The following is a 24,687-nucleotide window of genomic DNA, read 5'->3' as shown; positions in this document are numbered from 1 at the left end:
AATCCAAAAAGAAACCCCCATAAAATCCAAGACAAAGAACAAGAAAACGGCAAAGCCCTCCTCCCATACATAAAAGGCACCACAGACAGAATCAGTAAGATCCTCCATAAACACAACATCAAAACAGCATTCTGCACAAACAGAAAAATATCCACATCCTTAGAAACCCCAAAGATAAAATTGAATTAGAAAATCAAGGAGTAGACGAAATCCCATGCACCACTTGTCCCACCACATACATCGGACAAACCAACAGAAGAATAAGTGCACGCATTGAAGAACATAAGAACTCAGTCAAAAAAGAGGAACAAACATCTTCCCTGGTCCAACACCTTAAAGCCACAGGACATGAAATTGACTTTAAAAATACCAGAACCATTGCCAAAAGTGAACATTTTAATAACAGAATAATCAGAGAAGCCATCGAGATAGAAAAACGCCCACACAGCATGAACAAGCGAGATGATACCTCCCGCCTACCAGCCATTTGGAAACCAGCCCTTATTGACAAACGACTCCCTAATACAAAAAATGATACCAGACCCACACTCACAAAAACCAAACAGGATGTCACCACCACACATCCACGCAAAAAGCAAACCCAAAGCCACACCGATGATGAGGCACGACCACAAACCAGAAGCCAGACCAGAGCTGCATCATTAGCCACTTTAAAGCCCTCCAATCCATACATGAAGCAAACTGACACCCTCCATGAAAATGAGGCACGACCACAAACGCAAAGCCAAAAAATAGCAAGGCAGCCCAAAATCTTAAACCCCCCTGCAACTCAGACTAACCTGAGCACAACCAAACAGAACACTCCCCCAGCCAATCAGAGCACAGCCAACCCCCCAGCCAATGAGAGCACAGCCACGCCCCTAACCAATCAGAACACACTCCACCCAATCAGAACACAGCCAAGCTCCCACCCAATCAGTTCATACCCCCACTGGCAGTTAAAAGGAAGAAACAGCTAAGACCACACATTGCTCCTCGAAGCACGAAGCTGAAAACACCAGCCTGAAGATGACGAATGGGACTTCGTCGAAACGTCGCCAAGACACTTCCAATTTTACACGGGAGAAAACCCGAACAACCAAAGACCTACATACAAACACCCGCGAAAACCTCAGAAAATATATATATATATACATACATATATATATATATATATATATATATATATATATATATATATATATATATATTTACATTGCCCACAACAATCTGGGTCCTCATTTTACCTACCCCGGAATGATGGAAAGCTGAGTCAACCTTGAGCCGGTGAGATTTGAACCGCTGATCTGCTGAACACAGTCAGCTAAAGTGGCCTGCAGTACTGCACTCTAACTGCTGCGCCACCTCGGCTCTTGTTTTTGATGTTTTTTTCTGATTTTCCAGCCTACTTTACAGACTCTGGTAGATTTCCATCTAAGTTCCAACGTCCCACTCTTCCAAGCAGAATTAAGCGGCATTGCAACATTGAGGATTGAGTGGTTCTACCTGCCATCAAAGTGACATTTTCTTTATTAGTACGGGCCGTGGACGGAAGCCAATCATGAAGTGCACGGTGTCTTCCAAGAACAACCGTTGACCTTTGAGTCATCTGACAATGATGACACTGAGTCTACTGTCCTTTGTGGGCAAGAGGTCAGTTCCAAAATAGAAGCCAAAGGAAAGCTCTTCCCTAGAAAATCATGAGTTTACCCCATGTCGTGGTGTACAATCAGAGCAGGTATGTGTCCTGCTTAGAAAACAGCTACAGCATTAGCAGATGGTCCGGCCACTGGCCATCAAATGAAGCTTGTGAGGAATGTTCCAAGATCAGAAATGAGGAGGTGATAAGCCACCTGGGAAAGCCAAGGGAAATCATCAAAACAATTAAAAAACGAAAGTTAGAATATTTCGGACACGTGATGCGACGCCCAGAAAAATATGGCATGCTCCATTTATTCCTCCAGGGAAAGATTGAAGGCAAACGAGGTCCAGGCAGAAGAAGAACATTGTGGCTTCAAAATAAGGGACTAGTTTGGACAAAACTCAGCAGCACTTTTTCGTGCGGCTGCTGATAAAAACAGGATCGCCAACATGATCGCCAACGTCCAATAACAGATATGGTACAAGAAGAAGAGGAATGTTCAGCTGAAAGAGTCAAAGCAGTTTGGCACCAAGTAATTAAAAAAAAAAAAAGACACCCAAATTCTGTACTCTCAGGAATGGCATTATGTAAGGGAGTCACATTCTCTGAGGCTGAAGCAATCCCACAACTGAGTCAAGGGCTGGAGCTTGCGACAAAAGTCTACGAGCTCTCTTGGCAGGATGGAGCACTGCCAGCTGGAGCAAAGTGAATCAGCATCTCCCAGGTATGTGAAACATTTCACTTCATTGTCCCAGTCAACAGGGCATTGTTGGGACAATGGTATACAGGTATAGCTTCAATGATGCTGAATATAGGAGAAGAGCAGGAAGAGCTGGGAGGGCGGAGTTAAGTGCATCATCCATCTAGTTATTACATTGGCCATAAACAGTCCAAGTGGAACCCATCTTGAATTCTGTTGACCTTTATCAGGATCCAATGTAGTATTGAACTTTAGTTGACTAAATTAATGTCAAGAGCAAAGAATCAGGACTACCTATTAAGTTGTGGTTCAAAAAGGATTTGTTGCCTATGATAAATGTCTGCAATAAGTCCCTACAAGAATCTTAAAAGAAGAAAAATCTCTTCTTCTTCTTCTTCTTCTTCTTCTTCTTCTTCTTCTTCTTCTTCTTCTTCTTCTTCTTCTTCTTCTTCTTCTTCTTCTTCTTCTTCTTCTTCTTCTTCTTCTTCTTCTTCTTCTTCTTCTTCGTCTTCTTCTTCTTCTTCTTCTTCTTCTTCTTCTTCTTCTTCTTCTTCTTCTTCTTCTTCTTCTCCTCCTTCTTCCTTCTCCTCCCCTCCTCCTCCTTCCTCCTCCTCCTCCTCCTCCCCCTCCTCCTCCTCCTCCTCTTCTTCTTCTTCTTCTCCTCCTTCTCCTCCCCTCCTCCTCCTCTTCTTCTTTTTCTTCTCCTTCTCCTTCTCCTCCTCCTTCTCCTTCTTCTCCTCCTTCTTCCTTCTCCTCCCCTCCTCCTCCTTCCTCCTCTTCCTCCTCCTCCTCCCCCTCTTCCTTCTCCTCCTCCTCCTCCTCCTCCTCTTCTTCTTCTTCTTCTTCTTCTTCTTCTTCTTCTTCTTCTTCTTCTTCTTCTTCTTCTTCTTCTCCTCTTCTTCTTCTTCTTCTCCTCCTCCTCCTCCTCCTCCTCCTCTTCTTCTTCTTCTCCTCCTCCTTCCTCTTCTTCTCCTCCTCCTCTCTTCTTCTTCTTCTTCTTCTTCTTCTTCTTCTTCTCCTCCTCCTCCTCTTCTCTTCTTCTTCTCCTCCTCCTCCTCCTCCTCCTCCTCCTCCTCTTCTTCTTCTCCTCCTCCTCCTTCTCCTCTTCTCCTCCTTCTTCTTCTTCTTCTCTCTTCTCCTCCTCCTCTCCTTCTTCTCCTCCCTTCTCTCCTTCTTCCTCCCCTCCTCCTCCTTCCTCCTCTTCCTCCTCCTCCTCCCCCTCTTCCTTCTCCTCCTCCTCCTCTTCTTCTTCTTCTTCTTCTTCTTCTCCTCCTTCTCCTCCCCTCCTCCTCCTCCCTCCTCCTCCTCCTCTTCTTCTTTTTCTTCTCCTTCTCCTCCTCCTCCTTCTCTCTTCTCAACCTTCTTCTCCCCCATTTCTTCTTCTTCTTCTTCTTCTTCTTCTTCTTCTTCTTCTTCTTCTTCTTCTTCTTCTTCTTCTTCTTCTTCTTCTTCTTCTTCTTCTTCTTCTTCTTCTTCTTTTTGCTTTTTGCTCCAGTCTGGAATGAGGAAAGACAAATCTTGATTTTTTTTTTTCCCCTACAAAATCCTTTCAGGTTTTTGAAGCATGCTAGCCCATCACTCCGTTTAGCCTGAAGCTAAACACATCCAATTTTCTCAGTCTCTGTTCTTAAGACTCCATTTCCTTCTCTACAGCTGTTTGACTTCTTTTGAATTCTTCATAAAGGATATTAATTTTAGAAGATATTGATTGTAAAGGATTATATATATATATATAAGGTTTATTCAGTCATTACCAGCAAAGAGAAACTGCAATTCAATGAGATAAAATAGTAGCATAACAAAGATAAAACAATGTGAGATACACGGCTATAATGATGCTTTAATTAGCTGAACAAATGTAAATCTAAAATATTACAGATTGTGAAATAACATATGTATCATTTACAAACAAAATAGCTATTATAAATACAGGTAGTCCTTGACGTACGACCACAATTGAGCCAAAACTTTCTGTCGCTAACTGAGACATTTATTAAGTGAGTTTTGTCCCATTTTACAACCTGTCTTGCCACAGTTGTTAAGTGAAACACTGCAGTTGTGAAGTTAGCAATATGGCTGTTAAGTGAATCTGGCTTCTTCGTTCACTTTGCTTGTCAGAAAGTCATAAAAGGGGATCAGGTGACCCTGGGACACTGCAGACGTCATACAGGTGAGTCATTTGCCAAGCAACTGTATTTTGATCAAGTGACCACGGAGGATGCTGCCATGGTCATAAGTATGAAAAACAGTTGTTTTGGTGTTGTAACTGAGGAGAAGAGAAGAGAAGAGAAGAGAAGAGAGAATATGAAAGAATAGAATAGAATAGAATAGAAATAAGATTAGGAAAGAATAGAATAGAATAGAATAGAATAGAAGAGAAGAGAAGAGAAGAGAAGAGAAGAGAAGAGAAGAGAGAATAGGAAAGAATAAGAATAGAATAGAATAGAATAGAATAGAATAGAATAGAATAGAATAGAATAGAATAGAATAGAATAGAAATAAGATTAGGAAAGAATAGAATAGAATAGAAGAGAAGAGAAGAGAAGAGAAGAGAGAATAGGAAAGAATAAGAATAGAATAGAATAGAATAGAATAGAATAGAATAGAATAGAATAGAATAGAATAGAAATAAGATTAGGAAAGAATAGAATAGAATAGAATAGAATAGAAGAGAAGAGAAGAGAAGAGAAGAGAAGAGAAGAGAAGAGAAGAGAAGAGAGAATAGGAAAGAATAAGAATAGAATAGAATAGAATAGAATAGAATAGAATAGAATAGAATAGAATAGAATAGAATAGAATAGAATAGAATAGAATAGAATAGAAATAAGATTAGGAAAGAATAGAATAGAAGATAGGAATAGACCAGACTAGACTAGACTAGAATAGACTAGAATAGAATAGAATCTGGAAGGGACCTTGGAGGTCTTCTAGTCCAGCCCCCTGCTCAAGCAGGAGAACCTATACAGTCTCAGACAGGTGAATATCTAGTCTCTTCTTAAAAACCTCCAGTGATGGAGCGCCCATGATTTCTGGAGGCAAAGCTGTTCCACTGGTTGATTGTCCTCACTGTCAGGAAGTTTCTCCTTAATTCCAGGTTGCTTCTCTCCTTGATCAGTTTCCAACCATTGTTTCTCGTCCTTCCCTCTGGTGCTCTGGGGAACAACCTGACCCCCCCTCTGTCCTGTGGCAGCCCCTCAGATACTGAAACACTTCTATCATCTCCCCTATTTCTTTTTTTCTTTATAGCTGTATAGCCCTTCTCCTCTAGCCATTAAGTGCTTCTCTAAATATTTCCTGGATGCGAGTCCATCATATTAATGTATTCAGATCAAAATAGCCCTTTCCCTGGAGATTTTCCCCTTTCCTGATAAAAGCGGCATCCATCAGCTGATTCCACAATATAATATTAAACTGCTTGGGCCTTTCAGCTGTCTTGGCTTCAAAATGCCCCTTTGATCCAGGAGTGCTTGATGGGAACAACATTATCTCTGTAGGCTTCCACTGCAGCTTATTCAAACATTGCTTGCAAAGTAAGGTTTGGTTATTTTTAACCTTCAGTTTCATAATGATAATGAAGAAAGACACAGGGAAGGCAAGGTAATTTTGCTAAATAAGTCAAGGTAGTCCTTGACTTAGGAATATTCGTTCAGTGACTGTTTGGAGTTACAACGGCACTGAAGAAAGAGACTTGCGACTGCTTTTCACACTTAACGACCGTTGTTAGCATCCCCCTGGTCACGTGATCAAAATTCAGATGCTTGGCAACTGACTTGTACTTATGATGGTTGCAGTGTCCTGGGGTCATGTTATCCCCCTCCAATGTCAATGGAGGAAGCCAGATTCACTTAACAACCTCGTTTACCAACTTAACAACTTCCGTGATTCACTTAACAACGGTGGCAAGAAAGGTCGTAAAATGGGGCAAAGCTGGCTTAACCAATGTTTCCCTTTGCCTCAGAAATGTTGGGCTCAGTGGTGGTCATAAGCCGAGGACAGACTTGAAATACCGTTAACATTTCCAGCTGCAAAAGAGAGATTTATATTAACAGTCTTGTAAGATTAATGTAAGTAGATCGGATAGGAAATGTGAGCAGAGAAGCTAACTCTACTTTATTGTCAGAATGGCAGCTAAGTAGTTTAGTTGCAGCTGCTGTCTTCAGGAAAATACTTGGGGTCTTTTTCCTCTGTTGAGGGAAAAGTCTTCATCATGGTTCAGTCCAAGCCGGGAATAAACAACATGGCAACTGCTTTAGAAAGAAGGTCGCAGTTTATTGAAGAGGAGAGCCAGACAGAGAGATGGCTCTGGAAGAAAAGAGAGAGAGAGCACATGTAGAGAATGGGTTTTTATACCCTCTGGGGCTCTTGAGGTTGTTTCCTGTTCCTGTTTGAGGCTTTGCATTTCCTGTGTCATGTATTCTGACCTGAGTCTGGGTGTGCCCTTTGGCATCTGTGGGTTAATCCTATTATGTCCTGTCTTAGAGTTTGGGTGGGGTATGTAGATTTTAGGTGTCTTTGTCTTCCTAAGCTTCTAGCTGGAGGGCTCCAACCTTCCTGAATGGATTATCACATCTGCATTTCTACAGAGCTGGTTTCTGCCTGGGGGAGGGAGACTTGGGGATACTAAGAAAAAACTGGGCATGCTTTTCTGCCTCTTTAAGATCATTTGAGGAAATATATTTTTCTGCCCTTTTAATATTTCCTTCTCTGGTGGGCTGACTTCCCACACCTAATCCCAGCTTGGAAGAGAGGTAGGGGTTTTTGTAACACGTGCTGCTTTTCTGCCAGTGGGAAGATCAAAAGTAAAAAGTGAACTAATTTCAACAATACTGGTCAAAAGTAATACTATCACATCTACAGAGATGCTCAGTCATCCAGGTCATGGTTTTCCCCAAAGATGCTTTTTCACGAGGCAATTGGACTTTCTTGTATTTCTTTGAAGACGTTTCCCTTCTCCTCCAAGAAGCTTCCTCAGCTCTGATTGGATGGTGGGGAATGGAAGGATTTATACTCCTTGCAGACAGCTGGTCATTTGCATTCTCTTAGAGCAGACATGTCAAACACAAGGCCCGGGGGCTGGATGCGGCCCGCGAAGTGGTTTCATGTGGCCCGCAAAGCCATCCTGGAAACAGTGAGGGAACGGCCTCCGCTGCCTTGGCCCTGGCCCAGGCCAGCCGGGAGGGAGCCAATGTACAATTTTGTGGTGGCCATCATGGCACTTGCCCCAGTGGACCATGCCTTGGCACTTGCCCCGGTCCCACCCTCTTCTGCCAGGGACCCTCAGATCTGTCCCACTCCTGCCCAGGCCCCCACAGGCCCCCTTGACACGAATGATGTAGAACTGGCCACACCCACCCAGTAGGCCACACCCACTCCATCCACGCCCACCCAGTAGGCTGCACCCACTCTGGCCACACCCACCCGGCTCCCTCGAGGGCAACCGCAATGCTGATGCGGCCCTCAATGAAATTGAGTTTGACACCCCCTGTCTTAGAGAGTCCTTGAGTCTACGGAGGCTTATTTTGTGTCCTCAGGATCACCTGAGTGGTGCAAATGGGTGTGGAGCCTTGATGGAACTGCTGAAAGGACTGTGTTGTGGACTGGAGATAGGTGATGTCGTATCCCTCCCCCTCTGTTGAGAGAGAGGGCTGTCCAGTTTTGATAAAGATGGCCTCTTTGACCCCCCCCCCCTCTTTCAAACCAGCGGTCCTTTCAACACAGTCCTTTCAGCAGCTCCAAGAAGACTCCACACCCATCTGCACAACTCAGGTGACCCTGAGGACACAGATAAACCTCCACGTGGCCTCAACGACTCTCTAAAACAGTGTTTCTCAACCTTGACAATTTTAAGGCATGTGGACTTCAACTCCCAGAATTCCACAGCCAGCAATGCTGGCTGTGGAATTCTGGGAGTTGAAGTCCACATGCCTTAAAATTGTCAAGGTTGAGAAACACTGCTCTAAAAGGATGCAAATGACCGGCTATCTGCAAGGAATATAAATCCTGCCATTCCCCACCATCCAGTCAGAGCTGAAGAAGCTTCTGGGATGAGAAGCGAAATGTCTTCGAAGACAAAAAAGAAAGTCCAGTTGCCTCCTGAAAAAAACACCTCTGGGAATAATATCACATGGCTCCATCGTGCTGAATCATTTAGAGCAGTGGTGGCGAACCTATGGCCTGTGTGCCAGAGGCGGCACTCAGAGCCCTCTCTGTGGGCACGCACACTGTCGCCCCAACCCTGCCTCCCCCTGTGGCCCCCTCCTCCCCAACAGCCCCCCCGGAGGAGAGTCACGCCCCCACATGGAGCAGCACAGCTAAGGACATGGCAGCCAGGCAGCGGGGACAAGGCTCATGCCCCATCACGTGCAGTTCATGCTGCGGGGTCGCCTGGGCAATGTGCGGCTGGCCGTGGAGGCGGTGAGTGGCCTTGTGGCTGGGTGGGGGGGTGGAGCGGGGGCAGGGCAGGTGGGGGAAGAGTGGGTGGGACCAGGGGCGGAGCCAGGGCAGGGTGGTGGGGGCAGAGTGGGCGGGACAGGGGCCAGAGCGGGGCCAGTGGGGGGATGGTGCCGTTTTTGGGGCACTCAGTCTCTAAAACAGTGTTTCTCAACCTTGACAATTTTAAGGCATGTGGACTTCAACTCCCAGAATTCCACAGCCAGCATTGCTGGCTGTGGAATTCTGGGAGTTGAAGTCCACATGCCTTAAAATTGTCAAGGTTGAGAAACACTGCTCTAAAAGGTTCGCCATCACTGATTTAGAGATTCCACTCCTTTCTTCCATGTTCGGAGACGGACCAATTTCGCCAGAGATAAACAAAATCAAATTTTGAGAAAAAAATAAGGAGGGAGGGAGGGAGGGAGGGAGAAGGAATGAAGGAAGGAAGGAAGGAAGGAAACATTTGAACTGTAATCCTATACAAGAAGTATTGGTATCTCAAGGTTGAACTGCGGGGTGCTCCTGAACTTGGTTGTTTTCTTGCGGACATTTCATTACCCAGTTAGGTAATGTCATCAATACAGCCTGTATTGCAGGAAATACAGGCTGTATTGATGATACAGCCTGTATCATCAGAAATGGATAGACTAACATTAGAAATGAAAGAAAAAGATGATTCAACTTATTTTAGAACTTGGGAAAAAAATTTATCAATGGTTAGAGACACGTTAGAACTTGAAGGATTTAATATTTTAGAATAGATGACTGATTTTTAATCGAGTTCTAACTAACATTTTGATGATACGATTACTTTTCCTGACTTAATGATTTTCATTTGTTACTTTTGATTGTTAGGATTTATTTTTTTATTTTATTTATTTTTTTTGTCTTGTTTTGTTTTGTGATTTTATTAGTAGTGTTCACATAATAGATCAACGTATTTGTTTACTAATTATTTTTAATATATTACAGTTTAAGCTTTGTTAAAAATGGTTGAATATGATACTTACTCATTATTACGAACCGGACGGTTGCTTGTTTCTTGAAATATGTGATTGTACCTATTCTTATTTTACCCTAATCCCTTATTTCCTTCCCCTCCCCCTTTCCTTTTTACCCTTCCCTTTACCATACCTGTATTTTTCCTTACCTATATAAATTTAATAAAATTTTGTTAATAAAAAATACAGCCTCCCCTCCCTTCCAGTGCTGATGATATTACCTAGGTTGGTAATGAAAGGTCTCCAAGAAAACAATCAAGCTCAGAGAGCACACAGCTTTAATCTTAAAATATATACATTCAGTGCTGTAGAAAAGGAATGAGAATGGTACCTGGAATAAGGTCAGCAACAAAACAGAAAATCTGTAAGAAAGTTCTCCGGCTTCTCTTCATATTGTGTAAATCTTTTGCCTTCAGTGCTATGCTGTATTAAACGGGAAATGTATTTCCTAAGAACATCTTGTAGTTCAGTCACCTGCTCTTTGATTAATTTATATTATACTGACTATAACCAAAATCTGAAAACTCTAGCTTTATTTACTATGCTCTTAAATCTCAGCCATAAATTCCATGCTATGGCTTTCAGAAGGAATACAAGTTGCTGAGCCGCTAAACTTCACAACCCCATGGAAGTCTTGGCAACTTTTAAACAATTTTAAGGTTGGTTGGAAAAAAAAGTAAATTCTAATGATTTCTAATGTGCTGGAACATTTTTGATAGGAGAATGATTTTTAATCTACTGGAACATTGTCTGAGAGAGAGAGAGAGCATGAAGCAAAAATATTATTTAAAGCGCGCACTTTAGGAAAGTGACTGCAGTTATTAACTTTCAGCGGAAATGAACCAACCCAGATTTGGAAAAGGAAAAGCATTTGGGAAGATGAGGATCTAAAGCTTAATTTCTTCCATACGGAATGTCTTTCTGTGGGGTCCTTAGTGCTCTCTGAAATTGGTTGTTTTCTTGCAGACGTTTCGTTACCCAACTAGGCAACATCATCAGTACTCGGAGGGAGTGTGTATGAGGAGAAGGAGGAGGAGGAGGAGGAGGAGGAGGAGGAGGAGGAGGAGGAGGAGGAGATGACGAAGACTGTGGGGTCCTTGGTTCTCTCTGAGCTTGCTGGTTTTCTTGCAGACGTTTCATTACCCAACTAGGTAACATCATCAGTGCAAGGAGGAGGAGGAGGAGGAGGAGGAAGAGGAAGAGGAGGAGGAGGAGGAAGAAGACTGTGAGGTCCTTGGTGCTCTCTGAACTTGGTTGTTTTCTTGCAGACGTTTCGTTACCCAACTAGGCAACATCATCAGTACTCGGAGGGAGTGTGTATGAGGAGAAGGAGGAGGAGGAGGAGGAGGAGGAGGAGGAGGAGGAGGAGGAGGAGGAGATGACGAAGACTGTGGGGTCCTTGGTTCTCTCTGAGCTTGCTGGTTTTCTTGCAGATGTTTCATTACCCAACTAGGTAACATCATCAGTGCAAGGAGGAGGAGGAGGAGGAGGAGGAAGAGGAAGAGGAAGAGGAGGAGGAGGAGGAGGAAGATTGTGAGGTCCTTGGTGCTCTCTGAACTTGGTTGTTTTTTTGCAGATGTTTCATTACCCAACTAAGTAACGTCATCAGTGCTAGAAGGGAGAGGGGGAGGGGGAGGAGGAGGAGGAGGAGGAGGAGGAGGAGGAGGAGGAGGAGGAGGAGGAGGAGGAGGAGGACTGTGGGGTCCTTGGTTCTCTCTGAGTTTGCTGGTTTTCTTGCAGACGTTTCATTACCTGACTAGGTAACATCATCAGTGCTAGAAGGGAGCGGGCTTTTTTGAGAGAAGGAGGAGGAGTAGGGAGGAGGAGGAGGAGGAGGAGGAGGAGGACAGCTGTGAGGTCCTTGGTGCTCTCTGAACCTGGTTGTTTTCTTGAAGATGTTTCATTACCCAACTAGGTAACATCATCAGTGTTAGTGCTCTTTGAGTTTGGTTGTTTTCTTAAAGATGCTGTCATAATTTTGAATGGCCACTGAACGAATGATTCTAAGTCAAGGACAGCCTAACCTGAACAAAGTGACTTATGACCCTTTCTCCTACTTATGACCCTTGCAGCATCCCCACGGTCACATGATCAAAATTCAGACAACTGGCTCATATTTATGACGGCTGCAGCATCCCGGGGTCACGCGATCCCCTTTTGCGACCTGACAAGCCAAGCCAATGGGGAAGCTGGATTCCCTGAACACCTGTGTACTAACTTGAGAACTGCCGTGATTCATTTAACGGCGGTTTCAAAAAAGGTGTGGTAAAACGGGGGCAAAACCCACTTAACCACTGTCTTGGTTAGCGTCGGAGCTTCTGGGCTCCCTCGTGGTCCTAAATCAATCAAGGACTGGCTGTAATAGATTGATCGGAATAATCCATCTATTCCAGGACTGACTATTGATTGGATTGGATTGGATTGGATTGGATGGATTTTAATCGACTAGCCCAACTTCCCTCTGGTTACACGAAGGCAAGCAAGGCCCTTTCACCAAGCGATCCAGGGAAGCCTCGGGATAGGGGCAAAGGTCTGGAAGGACTGGATTCCAAGGGGAGCAGTCCTCCCCCCCTCCTCCAAAGGAGTAGGAATCCCCGGGCGTGATCCCATCCGATCCTCTGCCACCTTCCTGGGGAGGGTGGGGGGGAGTCCCCCGGGGGGGGGTCGCGCGAGCGGGGCGAGTCCCCACGGCATCGGAGCACGTGCTCCCGGTTAGTCGTCCCCACTCACCCATCCACCCCCCCTACTCCCACCCCCACTCCAGCCGGCTATGGAAGGGCTCCCTGACGTCGCTCTCCGGAGAAGGGAGGGCGCTCCGGCGGAGGTTTTATTAGGGGGGGGGCGGGCAGGTTAAGCCGGGAGAGGCAGCCGGACAGGCGGAGGAGCCCGGCGAGAGAAAGGAGAGAGAGAAGAGAGAGAAAAAAAAAAGAGAGAGAGAGAGAAGAGAGAGAAAAGAGAGAGAGAGAGAGAGGAGGGAAAAGAGAGAGAGAGAGATGAGAGAAGAGAGAGAGAGAAAAAAACAGACAGGAGAGACGAGAGAGAGAGAGAGAGAGAGAGAGAGAGAGAGAGAGAGAGAGAGAAGAGAAAAAATAGAGAGAGAGAAGAGAGGAGAGAAAATAGGAGAGACGAGAGAGAGAGAGAGAGAGAGAGAGAGAGAAGAGAGAAAAAATAGAGAGAGAAGAGAGAGAAAAAATAGAGAGAAGAGAGAAAAAATAGAGAAGAGAGAGAAAAAATAGAGAGAGGAGAGAGAAAAAATAGAGAGAGAGAGAGGAGAGAGAAGAGAGGGGGAAAATAGAGAGAGGGGAAAGAAGAGAGAGAGAAAAGAAGAGAGAGAGAAAATAGAGAGAAGAGAGAGAAAATAGACAGGAGAGACGAGAGAGAGAGAGAGAGAGAGAGAGAGAGAGAGAGAGGAGAGAGAAGAGAGGGGGAAAATAGAGAGAGGGGAAAGAAGAGAGAGAGAAAAGAAGAGAGAGAGAAAATAGAGAGAAGAGAGAGAAAATAGACAGGAGAGACGAGAGAGAGAGAGAGAGAGAGAGAGAGAGAGAGAGAGAGAGAGGAGAGAGAAGAGAGGGGGAAAATAGAGAGAGGGGAAAGAAGAGAGAGAGAAAAGAAGAGAGAGAGAAAATAGAGAGAAGAGAGAGAAAATAGACAGGAGAGAGAGAGAGAGAGAGAGAGAGAGAGAGAGAGAGAGAGAGAGAGGAGAAAAAATAGAGAGGGAGAAAAGAGAGAAAATAGAGAGAGGAGAGAAAAAATAGAGAGAGAAGAAAGAAGAGAGAGAAAATAGTCAGGAGATACAAGAGAGAGAGAGAGAGAAGAGAGAAAAGAAATAGAGAGAGAGAGAGAGAAGAGAGAGAAAAAAGAGAGGAAAGAGAAAAAAATAGAGAGGAGAGAGAAGAGAGGAAATAGAGGGGAGAGAAGAGAGAGAGAAGAGAGAGAGAAGAGAGAAAATAGACAGGAGAGGCGAGAGAGAGAGAGAGAGAGAGAGAGAGAGAGAGAGAGGGAGGGAGGGAGGGAGAGAGAGCCGCCTTCGCGCTCAGCAGCTCCGGCCCGCGGGTCAAGAGGACCCCCCCTCTTCTCCCCGTCTCCTTCCTCCGCTCCCTGCCTCCCGCGATCTGCCTTTCCCCGCCCCTCCGCTCGGCTCAGCCCCTCGCTCCTCTCCGCCAGCCCGGCCGGCCAACCCGCCAGCCAGCCAGGCAGGCAGCGGGGAAAGGCAGCGAGCGCGCCGGGCAGCCGAGTGTGCAAAGCGCCTGTGCCAATTTGGGACCGGGGCTTTTGCTTTCCCCCTTCGCCCTTCACGAAGCCCCTCTCGGTCGTCCTCCGTCCTCGACCTTCGCGGGTTGGTTCCGTTCCGACGGGCGGGAGGTTCCCCCACCCCACCGGAGCGCTCCTTTCGCGGGGCAGAAGCTGGCTTCGGGATGCTGCCGCTGCTGCTGCCCGCCTTGTGCCTGCTGGCCGCCGCGCTGGTGCGATCGGAGAGCTCGGCTGCCGGGCGCGTAAGTGGGGGCGCCTCTCTCTCTCTCTCTCTCTCTCTCTCTCTCTCTCTCGGTGTGTGTGTGTGTGTGCGTGTGTGCGTGTGTGTGTGTGTAAAGCCCCCCCCCTTCCCCCTCCTGGGAACACATTTGGTCCTTGTTTAATAGCGAAGAAGAAGAAGAAGAAGAAGCGCCTTTGAACAGAACCGCCGATCGTTGAATGGGGAGAGCGAGGTGGCGCTCCTGCAGGGGATCAGCGCTTGGCAAAGGGGCTCCGGACGGCCGTAAGGTTTCAATTTGTAGAGTGGTAGAAACACTTTGTTTCCAGCCGCCGCCGCCCCCCCCTCTCCTTCTCCCTCTCTTTCTCTTTCTTTCTCACTCTATCTCTCTCCTTCTCTCTCTTTCTGACCTTTTCTCTTTGTCCCTTTCTCTCTTTCTTTCTCACTCTCACTCTCTCTTTTCTGTCTCTCTTTCACCCTCCAGCTCTTTCCTCTCTTTCTCTTTCTCTTTGCCCTCTCCCCCTCCCTCTGCCTCTCCTTCTTTCTTTCTTTCTTTCTTTCTTTCTTTCTTTTTCATTCATTTCTTTATTTCTTTCTCACACACTCTCTTTTTCCCTCACACACTCTTTTTGTCTCTTTCTCTCTCTGTCTCTCTTTCCCTCTTTCTCTCTCTTTTTCTCTTTCTCACTCTTACTCTCTTTTTCTGTCTCTTTCTCACTATTCTCTCTTTCTGTTTCTCCCTCTCCCTCTCTTTCCCTTTCTAGCTCTTTCCTCTCTCTCTGTCTCTCTCTCTTTCCTCCCTCTCCCTCCTTCTTTCTTTCTTTCTTTCTTTCTTTTTCATTCGTTTCTTTATTTCTCACTCTCGCTCTTTTTCTCTCACACTTTTTGTCTCTTTCTCTCTCCCTCTCTCTCTCTCTTTTTCTCTCACTCTCTTATTCGATTTTTCTTTTTCCTTCTCTCTTTTATACTTTCTCTCTCTCTTTCTCTCTCTTTCTCTCTTTCAGTCTTGCACTTGTGCGTGTGTGTGATGAGTGAGAGGTATTTGCGGGGCTTGTTTCTTAGCAGATCCAGAGCAGCCCAAGGGGTGTGTGTGTGGGGGGGGGGGACAGAGGCTTATTCCAAACCAAGGGAGGTGAGTATTAGCAGAGAGTTTAAGAAAAGAGAATCAGATGAGATTCGTTTTAACTGGAAGTAGACTCTGCTGGTTGAAGGTGATCATCGTCAGAAAAAGTGGTCATGTCTAACACTCCCAATTACAGGAATGTTCTGAAGGGTTCATGTGGATGAAGATTCTCAGTTATCCAGCTAGTCTAGATAAAGTTGAGTCATGGCAACTGGGACTTATTTTCTTGACTTTCTGAAAGGTTATCTCTATGGGGTGTTTAGTTGTTTGCTTGCACAGCTTTTATTACCTGACTAGGTAACATCATCAGGCTGAGTGAGTGTGGGGTGTGCTGCCTGTTTACATAGAGTAGCTTGCCCTGCCAGTGTCGGTGGGGGTCAGTGGTGAGATTCAAAATAGGGGAACAACCGGTTCTCTGTGTGGATGCCGCTTCCGGAAGTCCATTCTGGAGCCTGGGCAACCAAAAAATTAGCTACCGGTTCTGCCAAAGTGGTGCTGAATCCCACCACTGGTGGGGGGTGTAGTTTTTTCTGGGATAGCCCTCCCCCATTAGGACATTGCTTTCTGCTTGATTGTTTGTCTGGTGCTAATCTCTGCTTCTCTGAGTGTGGGCTGCTGGAGAGGATGTGTTCTGATCCTTTGCTTTCCTTCTTAGCTTTTTAAAATCTCTTTTGAATGGTGTGTACACAAGGTTTATCTCTGTGTGTCTATGGAGGTCTGAGGGCCAGGCTTCCAGGAATTCCCTGGTATTTGGGGGGTTTGGCTTGGTTGAGGATGCTCACAGTTTCCCAGTGGCAAGAACTGATGAGTCTCTCATGTGTTATTTTTACAGTGTTTCTCAACCTTGACCATTTTAAGGCATGTGGACTTCAACTCCCAGAATTCCACAGCCAGCAATGCTGGCTGTGGAATTCTGGGAGTTGAAGTCCACATGCCTTAAAATGGTCAAGGTTGAGAAACACTGTGTTATGAGATGAAGGAGTTTTCCTCCTGTCAGAATCAGAATAGAAGGGACCTTTGAGATCTTCTAGTCCAACCCCCTGCCCAGGCAGGAGACCCTTAGCGTTTTCAGACAAGTGACTGTCCAGTCTCTTCTTTAAAAAACTCCAACAGTCACAACTCCTGACTCCTATTTTCTGACTACTAGTTAGTGTTCAGAGATCTGCTTGTCTTCTGCCCATTTGTCCTACACAGTAGCCGTTGCATTCCTTACACTGGGTTTTGCAGAGGACTCTTGTTTTTATTTCTTGGGCCCCTCGGTTTACTTTTGCAGGGTCAGGGTGCCTCCCACTCAGGATGTCCTCCCTTAAGTTCCCCCCCCCAGAAGTAGTTTAAATGGAGAAACAAAAACACCAGCAGTAACCTTGTAGCACCTTTTACAACTAGCAAACTTTGTAAAAAAAAAAAAAAAAGTCTTTGCAAGCTGCTGCAAACTTCAGCTAGTGGATCATAATCATGAACGCTGGTGTCTTTTATTATGTTTTGTTCATTCAACATATCAGAAGCCGGATACTTTGTCTCCGTCGAGTAACACCGTTGTATTGCAATGTCTTAAGGATGAAAGACACCTTCAAGATCCTCATAGCAAAAGGACAGATAGACTAGATGCAAAATTAATGTGGACAAGACATCATTTAGTCTATCCACTAACACCATTTAGTCTATCTATCCACTCAATAGTAGCCACTGTGAGAGGGATCTCGGAGTCCCAGTGGACAATCCCTTAGATATGAGCCAGCCATGTGCTGCAGCTGCCAAAAAAGCCAACACAGTGCTGGACTGCATCAACAGAGGGATAGAATCAAGATCACATGAAGTGTTAATACCACTTTACAATGCCTTGATAAGACTACATTTGGAATACTGCATCCAGTTTTGGTCACCACAATGTAAAAAAGATGTTGAGACTCCAGAAAGAGTGCAGAGAAGAGCAACAAAGATGATCAGGGGACTGGAGGCTAAAACATATAAGGAACGGTTGCTGGAATTGGTTGTGTCTAGTTTAATGAAGAGAAGGACAAGGGGGACATGATAGCAGTCTTCCAGTATCTCAGGGGCTGCCCCAAAGAAGAGGGAGTCAAGCTATTCTCCAAAGCACCTGAAGGCAGGACAAGAAGCAACAGGTGGAAACTGACCAAGGAGAGAAGCAACCTAGAACTAAGGAGAAATTTCTTGACAGTTAGAACAATTAACCAGTGGAACAACCTGCCTCCAGAAGCTGTGAATGCTTCAACATTGGAAGTTTTTAAGAAGAAACTGGACAGCCATTTGTCTGAAATGGTATAGGGTTTCCTGCCTGAGCAGGGGATTGGACTATATGACCTCCAAGGTCCCTTCCAACTGTATTATTATTATTATTATTATTATTATTATTATTATTATTATTGATCATCGCACAGTCAGCCAGATGTTCAGACTGGATTTGACATTTTTGTCTACCTATCGAGTCCTTACCAAGGATCTTGGATAGGCAGATGTGGATGTTTGATGGTATTACATCATTATTATTATTATTAAAAGCAGGAGTTGAATCAATGAATCAATCAATTCTCAGGTTCTCTAGATTCCCCCCCCAAAAAGTAACTGTTAAAGACAGTCACCAATTTACAACCGCTTGCTTGGGGACCATTCAAAGTTAAAACAGCACTAGAAAAAAAATGACACATGACTTTTTTTTCACACCTAAGACGAACGCAGCATCTCCGTGGTCACATGATCAAAATTTGGTCACTTGACAACTAGCTTGTATTGATGACGGTTGCCATGTCCCGGAGGTTCATGGGACCCCCCACCTCCCTTTTGTGACCTTCTGACAAGCAGAGTCAATGGGGGAAGCCAGATTCACTTAATAACTGTGTTATGGGGGGGTGGACTAGCTGACCTCTGAAGTCCCCTTTTGCCTCTGCGCAACATTGTGAAATGCTTTCCAAGCATTCCTCTTTCTTTGCAGTTGGCAAAGAAACCAGAAGGAAACATTGCAAAACGCATCCATTTCCTTGTCTCATCTTTCACTGAAATTGCTTGGAACAAAAAAAAAGTTATTCCCTTTTAAGAATATTTGCAATTTTCTCACAGTCCTTGGCAAGAGAGGGGGAGATTCTGATTTAGGACAGTATTAGACAGGCAGGGGATAGGCAAGGAGTGCTGTGCGCTACATCCACACAACTCTTAGAATGAGACTTTCTGTTTCCTTTTTAAAAGACTAAAGGTCTTTTACCACTTCACAATGCCTTGGTAAGGCCACACTTGGAATCCTGCATCCAGTTTTGGTCACCACGATGTAAAAAAAGATGTTGAGACTCTAGAAAGAGTGCAGAGAAGAGCAGCCAAGATGATCAGGGGACTGGAGGCTAAAACATATGAGGAACGGTTGCTGGAATTGGGTATGTCTAGTTCAGTGGTGGCGAACCTATGGCACGGGTGCCAGAGGCGGCACTCAGACCCCTCTGTATCTGAGCCATCCCAGTCCTAGGCCTTCAGCTGGGTTTTATAAAACCTTTCCGCTTTGGCCCTCCGCCACCATGTACAAAAAAATAAAAGGTTCAATCAATCAGTCAATTTCAACTTCTGGGGGTGGAGGAAAAGATCTTGCAAAGTTGGAATTGATTGATTGAAATTTTTAGTCTCACCCAGTCTGCTGTTATCACCGCAGCCACGCCCACCCAATAGGCCACACCCACTCGGCACCCGACGATGCATAAGTGGGTTTTGGGTTGCAGTTTGGGCACTCAGTCTCTAAAAGGTTCGCCACCACTGGTCTAGTTTAATGAAGAGAAGGACGAGGGGGGACATGATAGCAATGTTCCAGTACCTCAGGGGCTGCCCCAAAGAAGAGGGAGTCAAGCTATTCTCCAAAGCGCCTGAAGGCAGGACAAGAAGCAACGGATGGAAACTAAGCAAGGAGAGAAGCAACCTAGAACTAAGGAGAAACTTCCTGACAGTGAGAACAATTAACCAGTGGAACTACCTGCCTCCAGAAGCAGTGAATGCTCCAACACTGGAAGTTTTTAAGAAGAGACTGGACAGCCATTTGTCCAAAATGGTATAGGGTTTCCTGCCTGAGCAGGGGGTTGGACTAGATAACTTCCAAGGTCCCTTCCAACTTTATTATTATTATTATTGTTGTTGTTGTTGGCGTGAATCAAGGACTACCTGTACGTCTTAATTCACCTTCTGCAGTCTGGCCTGAATGGAAATACAGGTAGTCCTCATGTTGCAAACACAACGGAGCCCAACATTTCTCTTGGTAAGCAAGGCAGTTGTTAAGTAAGCTTTGCCACAGTCGCTAAGTGAAGCACTGCAGTCGGTGGGGGAATCATTGACTTTGCTTGTCAGGAGCAAAATTTGGGAAGGTTGCAAAAGGTGATCACACGAACCCAGGGACACTGCAACAGTCATAAATACATGCCAGTTGCAAAGCCTCTGAATTTTGATCACGGGACCACGAGGATGGTGCAACGCTCACAAGTATGGGAAACGGTCCTCCACCTCTTGTTTCAGTGCAGTTGTAACTTCGAACAGTCCACCAAGGACTACCTGTGTAGGGCGATAAACCTCACCGAAGCCAGTGCGTATTTCGATGTGCAGGTTTAAAGAGAGGCAGTAAAGCTGCCTGCGAAGGGCAGGGTGGGGTTTTTAAAGGCACTTTTATATTGATGATGGATAGATATTTATCTTTATAGCGCGTCCTCTCTTTTTATATGACCATAAAAGCAGGGAAAATGGGCGAACTGTTTTGGCCCTCCTGAATAAACAGCGGCTGCCAAGTTGTCTGAGACGCTTTTAAAGTCTCCCTCCCCAGCTAGTCCCCACATAAATTAAGACGCACATAAATTGTAACCTTATGGTTAGAGAGCTGCTTGTGTTTGAAATCACAGCTGCTGGTTTTCCTACAGAGGAGGGAGCTAACTCTCGCACGGGGCAGCTCACGTTTGCATGCAGTAGCTTTTGTAAACAGGGGTGGGATGGTGGCTATTTCTCGCCCAAGAATTTCAGACTGGATTCTTCTATTGTTTGTTTGTTTCTTTGTTTGTTCGTTCATTCATTCATTTATTTATCATATTTCTTACCCACCCATCTCCCTTAGAAAGGGGTCTGGGTGGTTATGAAATATGAAATATAAGCAGAGCAGAGCAGAACAGAACAGAACAGAACAGAGTAGAGTAGAGTAGAATGGAATGGAATGGAATGGAACGGAACAGAACAGAACAGAATAGAAATAATAATAGAATAGAAATAAGAAGAATCGAATTAAATCAAACAGAATAGAATGGAATAGAATAGAATAGAATAGAATGGAATGGAATGGAATGGAATAGAATAGAATAGAATAGAATAGAATAGAATAGAATAGAATAGAATAGAATAGATGACTTATGACTTCACACTTGTATGATCACTGCAGCAGCAGCCTTATGATCATGTGATCAAAATTTAGTTGCCAAGCATCTGAATTTTGATCACATGACCACAGGGATGCTGCAACAGGTGGGCGTAAGTGTGAAAAACGTTCATAAGTCACTTTTTTCAGTGTTGTTACTAAATGAATGGTTACTAAGTCAAGAACCACCTGTACAGTTCCTGCCAAGGTGGTGTTGTGAAGAAGAAAGAAAGGTCCAGAAGAAGGCTGAAGGACATCTAGATAGACATAGCCCAGATTTATCCTTTTTACTGAATTCGTATAGCATTAGACCTTCCCTGCACAGAAGGCATCTAAAAGGCAGTTGTTGAAATCTTTCTTTGATGCTCTGCCTCTTGTCTCTGTCTTCACCTTGGCCAGAAACAGACCAGAAAACCTGATTAACTTTATCCTGGCATTTCAGGGATGCTTCGACTAGTATATCTAGGGGGATTCTCAGTCATCCAGGTCATGGTTGTTCCCAAAGGTGCCTTTTTCAAGAGGCAACTGGACTTTCTGGTTTTCCTTTGAAGATGTTTCGCTTCTCATCCAAGAAGCTTCCTCAGCTCTGATCGGATGGTGGGGAATGGAAAGATTTATACTCCTCGCAGACAGCTGGTCATTTGCATCCTTTTAGAGAGTCGTTGAAGCCACTTGGAGGTTTATCTGTGTCGTCAGGGTCACTTGAGTAGTGCTAATGGGTGTGGAGCCTTCTTGGGACTGTTGAAAGGACTGTGTTGTAGACTGGAGGTAGGTGATGTCGTATCCTCTCTCTCTGTTGAGAGAGGGCTGTTCAGTTTTGACACAGATGGCCTCTTTGACCCCCTCTTTCAAACGTCTTTAAAGAAAAACAAGAAAGTCCGCTTGCCTCGTGAAAAAGCATCTTTGGGACAACTGGATGACCTGGATGACTGAGAATCTCCATAGACTTTGGAGAAACAAAAAGACAAAAAGCGCCTTTGGGTTTGACTAGGACACATTTGCAAAAATGGCTTTTTTGAGCCTCCTTCCCTCTCTGCTCAGAAGTCAATTAATATTTCTCTGATTTCTTCCAGGCGATTCTTCAAGAAACCGTTCAAACAGGTAAGTGGCTTTCACCAATTGGCTTATTTGCTCTGTTGTTTATTTATTTGCATACCATATTTGTTTGTGCTCTGCTAGTTGCTATTTTATTTGTTTACTGGCATTCAGTATTTATTTAACCCCCTTCATCCAAGCTCTGAGTGGCTAATTTAAAAAAAAAAAATATAACTCAACCAGTTCATACAGAATTGTTGTTGTTGTTAGTTGCGAAATCATGTCCGACCCATCGCGACCCCACAGACAACGTTCCTCCAGGCCTTCCTGTCCTCTACCATATTCTGGAGTCCATTTAAGCTCACGCCTCCTGCTTCAGTGTCTCCATCCAGCCACCTCATTCTCTGTCATCCCCTTCTTCTCTTGCCCTCCATCTTTCCCAGCATTAGGCTCTTCTGCAGTGAGTCCTTCCTTCTCATTAGGTGGCCAAAGGACTTGAGTTTCAGCTTCAGGATCTGGCCTTCTAAAGAGCAGTCGGGGTTGATCTCTTCTAGGACTGACCGGTTTGAACGCCTTGCAGTCCAAGGGACTCGCAGGAGTCTTCTCCAGCACCAGAGTTCAAAGGCCTCCATTCTTTGGCGCTCAGCCTTTCTTATGGTCCAGCTTTCACAGCCATTCATACACAATAATAAGTAATAATAAGCACTCTGGGATTTTAGAATTCAAACAGACCAGCCCCTCCTGCATGACACTGCAGACTTAACTACTGTTGATAAGAAAGACACACACAAAAAGCCTGCATAGTGGATATTGCAATATCTGGAGATGGTAGAATACAAGAGAAAAAAAACGGAGGAAAAAAAAATCACAAAATAAAAAGACCTGCAAATAGAAGAAGAACGACTGTGACAAAAGAAAGCAAAAATAGCACCCATAGTTATAGGCACCATGAGTGCAATCCCAAAACATCTGGAGCGCCACAAGAACACCATCCAGCATTGACAAAATCCCCACCAGTCAATTGCAAAAGGCAGCTTTATGCAGGATAATTTACATCCTGCAAAAATATCTCTAATGCTGTCAAACACCATCTGCCTCTCCCTGGTCTTTGGGAAGGACGCGATGGGTGAATAAAAATGCCAAATTTAGTCTGAACATCTGGCTGGCTGTCTTACCAAACCTAACAACCACAGCCACCAAAACCAACGACAGATATTAAGTGAGTTTGGTCATGACTTTTCTTGCCACAGTTGTTAACTGAATCACTGCAGTTGTTAAGTTAGTAACACGTTATACTGTAAAGTGAACCTGGCTTCTCCCACTGACTATGCTTGTCAGAATGTAGCCAAAGATGATCCAGCGACTCCAGGACATTGCAGCCATCCTAAGTATGAGCCAGTTGCCAAATTCCCGAATTTCTGTTGCCTGAATCGTTAGGTCATTATGCAAATCTGGCTTCCCTCATTGACTTTGCATATTGGAAGCTAGCTGGGAAGGTTACAAATAGTGATCACGTGACCTCAGAACAGTGGCTCTCATGAGGATTTTGGATTGATTTGTTCAATGACCATCAGCTTGGTGGGTTTTTGGTCGTTTACGGTATTATAATAATAGTAATAAAATAATAAAGGGACCTTGGAGGTCATCTAGTCCAGGGGTAGGCAACCTTGGCTCTTTTATGACTCGTGGACCTCAACTCCCAGAATTCCTTTCCCCTCAGCATGGCTGGCTCAGGAATCTGGGAGTTGAAGTCCACAAGTTATAAAAGAGCCAAGGTTGTCTACCCCTAATCTAGTCCAACCCCCTGCTCAGGCAGGAAACCCTATATCATTTCAGACAAATGGCTGTCCAGTCTCTTCTTAAAAACTTCCACTGCTACAGCGTCCACAACATCTGGAGGCAAGTCGTTCCCCTGGTTAATTGTTCTCACTGTCAGGAAATTCCTCCTTAGTTCTAGGTTGGTTCTCTCCTTGATTAGTTTCCATCCGTTGCTTCTTCTCCTGCCTTCAGGTGCTTTGGAGAATAGGTTGACTCCCTATTTTGAAAGACATCTGTGTTTGAGAGATAGGTCCTCAGAATCTTGGAAAGCAAATAGGTGGCAAAAATTCTCTGGGGTTGAGCACCGTCTGCCAATGCATAAATTAAGTCCTGAGTCACATACATTCATCAGCAGATGATGATGATGATGATGATGATGATGATAACAACAACAACACCATTGGCATTGACAAATTCGCCATTAGTCAATTGCAAAAGGCGGCCTTACTAGGAACTGCTTCCATCCTGCAACGATACCTGTAATACCATCAAACATCCACATCTGCCTATCCCAGGTCCTGGGTAAGGACTCGATAGGTAGACAAAATGCCAAATCCAGTCTGAACATCTGACTGACTGTGCAATGATTAATAATAATAGTAATAATAAGAATAAGAATAGAATAGAATAGAATAGAATAGAATAGAATAGAATAGAAAATAGGAAAGAATAAGAATAGAATAGAATAGAATAGAATAGAATAGAATAGAATAGAATAGAATAGAATAGAATAGAATATATAAGGAAAGAATATAGAATAGAATAGAATAGAATAGAATAGAATAGAATAGAATAGAATAGAATAGAATAGAATAGAATAGAAGCTGGAAGGGACCATGGAGGTCTTCTAGTCCAACCCCACACTCAGGCAGGAAACCCTATACCATTTCCGACAAATGGCTGTCCAGTCTCTTCTTAAAAACTTCCAGTGTTGGAGCATTCACAGCTTCTGGAGGCAGGTTGTTCCACTGATTGATTGTTCTAACTGTCAGGAAGTTTCTCCTTAGTTCTAGGTTGCTTCTCTCTTTGATCTTTCCATCCATTGCTTCCTACCTTACTGATAATGAAGAAAGAATAGCTATCGCAGC

General features: G+C 44.6%; 1 protein-coding gene and 1 pseudogene across 1 annotated transcript in view; both read left to right on the top strand.

The window, feature by feature from the left end:
- The first annotated feature begins 12,760 nt into the window (after nt 1-12,760).
- LOC120313331 lies at nt 12,761-13,660 on the top strand (annotated as a pseudogene).
- A 321-nt stretch (nt 13,661-13,981) lies between these two features.
- Nucleotides 13,982-24,687, top strand: part of ADAMTS3 (ADAM metallopeptidase with thrombospondin type 1 motif 3) — a 152,770-nt gene continuing 142,064 nt past the window's right edge. The window contains exons 1-2 of the mRNA XM_039355135.1: nt 13,982-14,268; nt 21,820-21,847. Coding sequence (XP_039211069.1) covers nt 14,191-14,268; nt 21,820-21,847 — 106 coding nt within the window. The 5' untranslated portion in view covers nt 13,982-14,190. The remainder of the gene's footprint in view (nt 14,269-21,819; nt 21,848-24,687) is intronic.

This window comes from Crotalus tigris, unplaced genomic scaffold, assembly GCF_016545835.1.
Source record: "Crotalus tigris isolate CLP2741 ecotype Arizona unplaced genomic scaffold, ASM1654583v1 scf7180000018609.294051, whole genome shotgun sequence".
In the NCBI taxonomy this organism is placed as follows: Eukaryota; Metazoa; Chordata; class Lepidosauria; order Squamata; family Viperidae; genus Crotalus; species Crotalus tigris.
The sequence above is the reverse complement of the archived record's forward strand: the minus strand, read 5'-3'. Positions and strand labels throughout refer to the sequence as shown.